The sequence below is a fragment of the Thalassophryne amazonica genome, chromosome 8, assembly GCF_902500255.1.
Source record: "Thalassophryne amazonica chromosome 8, fThaAma1.1, whole genome shotgun sequence".
In the NCBI taxonomy this organism is placed as follows: Eukaryota; Metazoa; Chordata; class Actinopteri; order Batrachoidiformes; family Batrachoididae; genus Thalassophryne; species Thalassophryne amazonica.
Window position 1 is genome coordinate 75,447,499 of NC_047110.1, and position 1,752 is coordinate 75,449,250.

Sequence of the window (1,752 nt, forward strand, 5' to 3'; positions counted from 1 at the left end):
AAAAATCTATCAATCCTTGGGTGGAGTTTTTTTTTTTTCTTTCTTTCTTTCTCCTCTCCCCCTCTCGTTCTTCAGAAGCCAGCTGATTGTCCGGACGCGTCCGTGGAGCTCCGCACTGCTCCGAAAAGGAGCCGTGAAGTGTTAAATGGTCGAAACAGAGAGCGCAGCGCTCAGACAGCCGCGCGCACAGACAGAGCGACGAAACAGCGCTGCACCGGTGCGTCTGTGAAGAAGAGAGAGAGAGAGAGAGAGAGAGAGGAGAGAGAGAGAGAGAGAGAGAGAGAAAGAGAGGGGAAAAAAAACTTAGCCGCGAAGCTGCGCAATTAGTGCGAGAAAAATCCTCTATTCCTTCGGCTTTTTTTTTTAAAGAAAATAAATAAAGAAATCAAGCTGGCTCAGTGCGTGTCTCAGCAGCCTACTTTGACAGGTGCTCCTCACCCCCTTTGGAGGACTGTCAACAGCAAGAGGATGGCATCAGAGCTGGCAATGAGCAACTCCGACCTGCCCACCAGTCCCCTGGCCATGGAATATGTTAATGACTTCGATCTGATGAAGTTTGAAGTGAAAAGGAGCCGGTGGAGCCCGATCGCAGCATCAGCCAGTGCAGCCGCCTGGTCGCCGGGGGATCCCTCTCTTCCACCCCGATGAGCACGCCTTGCAGCTCGGTTCCCCCCTCTCCAAGCTTCTCGGCGCCCAGTCCGGGATCAGGGAGCGAACAGAAGGCGCACTTGGAGGATTTCTACTGGATGACCGGGTACCAACAGCAGTTGAACCCCGAAGCTCTGGGTTTTAGCCCGGAGGACGCCGTAGAGGCTCTGATCAGCAGCAGTCACCAGCTCCAGACCTTCGATGGCTACGCCAGAGGGCAGCAGTTTGGCGGCGCAGCCGGGCCGGGAGGCGCCATGCCCGGTGAGGAGATGGGGTCAGCGGCCGCCGTGGTGTCCGCAGTCATCGCCGCAGCCGCAGCTCAGAACGGCGCACCACACCACCACCACCACCATCACCACCACCACCACACGGGGCCACACCACCCCTCGTCCGGCTCCCAGTCCGGCGGCGGCGCGGGGGGGAACCACCAGCACATGCGCTTAGAGGAGCGCTTCTCCGACGAGCAGCTGGTGACCATGTCGGTGCGGGAGTTGAACCGGCAGCTCCGAGGGGTCAGCAAAGAAGAGGTGATCCGCCTGAAACAGAAGAGGAGGACGCTAAAGAACAGAGGCTACGCGCAGTCCTGCCGGTACAAGCGCGTCCAGCAGCGGCACGTCCTGGAGGGAGAGAAGACGCAGCTCATGCAGCAGGTGGACCACCTCAAGCAGGAGATCTCCCGGCTGGCCAGGGAGAGGGACGCCTACAAGGAGAAATACGAAAAACTCATCAGCACCGGCTTCAGAGGAAAACGGAGGATCCAGCAGCGACAACAATCCGTCGTCCCCGGAGTTTTTCATGTGAGTCCCGGTGCGCCAAAAAGTTTAAATAAGACCCTCACAACAAAATAAACTTCTTCATCTAACAACAAAGTCGTCCACCTGCGTTTAAAACTGTTTAAGGATGTAGATGCATTTATTTTCTCACTTAAAAAATATAAATCCGACTGGCAAAAGATTATTTTACATTTTTTTTGTTGTTGTTTCTGAAGACGGGCTGCTGATTTTGCGCACGGGTTCTGCGCCACATCCACCCGAAATTGCTCTGTGAAATTAAGCGCAGTAGTTTTTAAGTGATGTGACTTTTTATCTCAGTGAATGATCACAT

General features: G+C 54.6%; 1 protein-coding gene across 1 annotated transcript; it reads left to right on the forward strand.

Annotated features, from left to right (window-relative positions):
- Positions 1-366: 366 nt before the first annotated feature.
- Positions 367-1,518, forward strand: LOC117515907 (transcription factor Maf-like). The gene is given in 3 exon segments (XM_034176682.1): positions 367-562; positions 565-1,391; positions 1,393-1,518. Coding segments are annotated over 3 exon segments (978 nt in total). The 5' UTR covers positions 367-468; the 3' UTR covers positions 1,450-1,518.
- Positions 1,519-1,752: the final 234 nt, after the last annotated feature.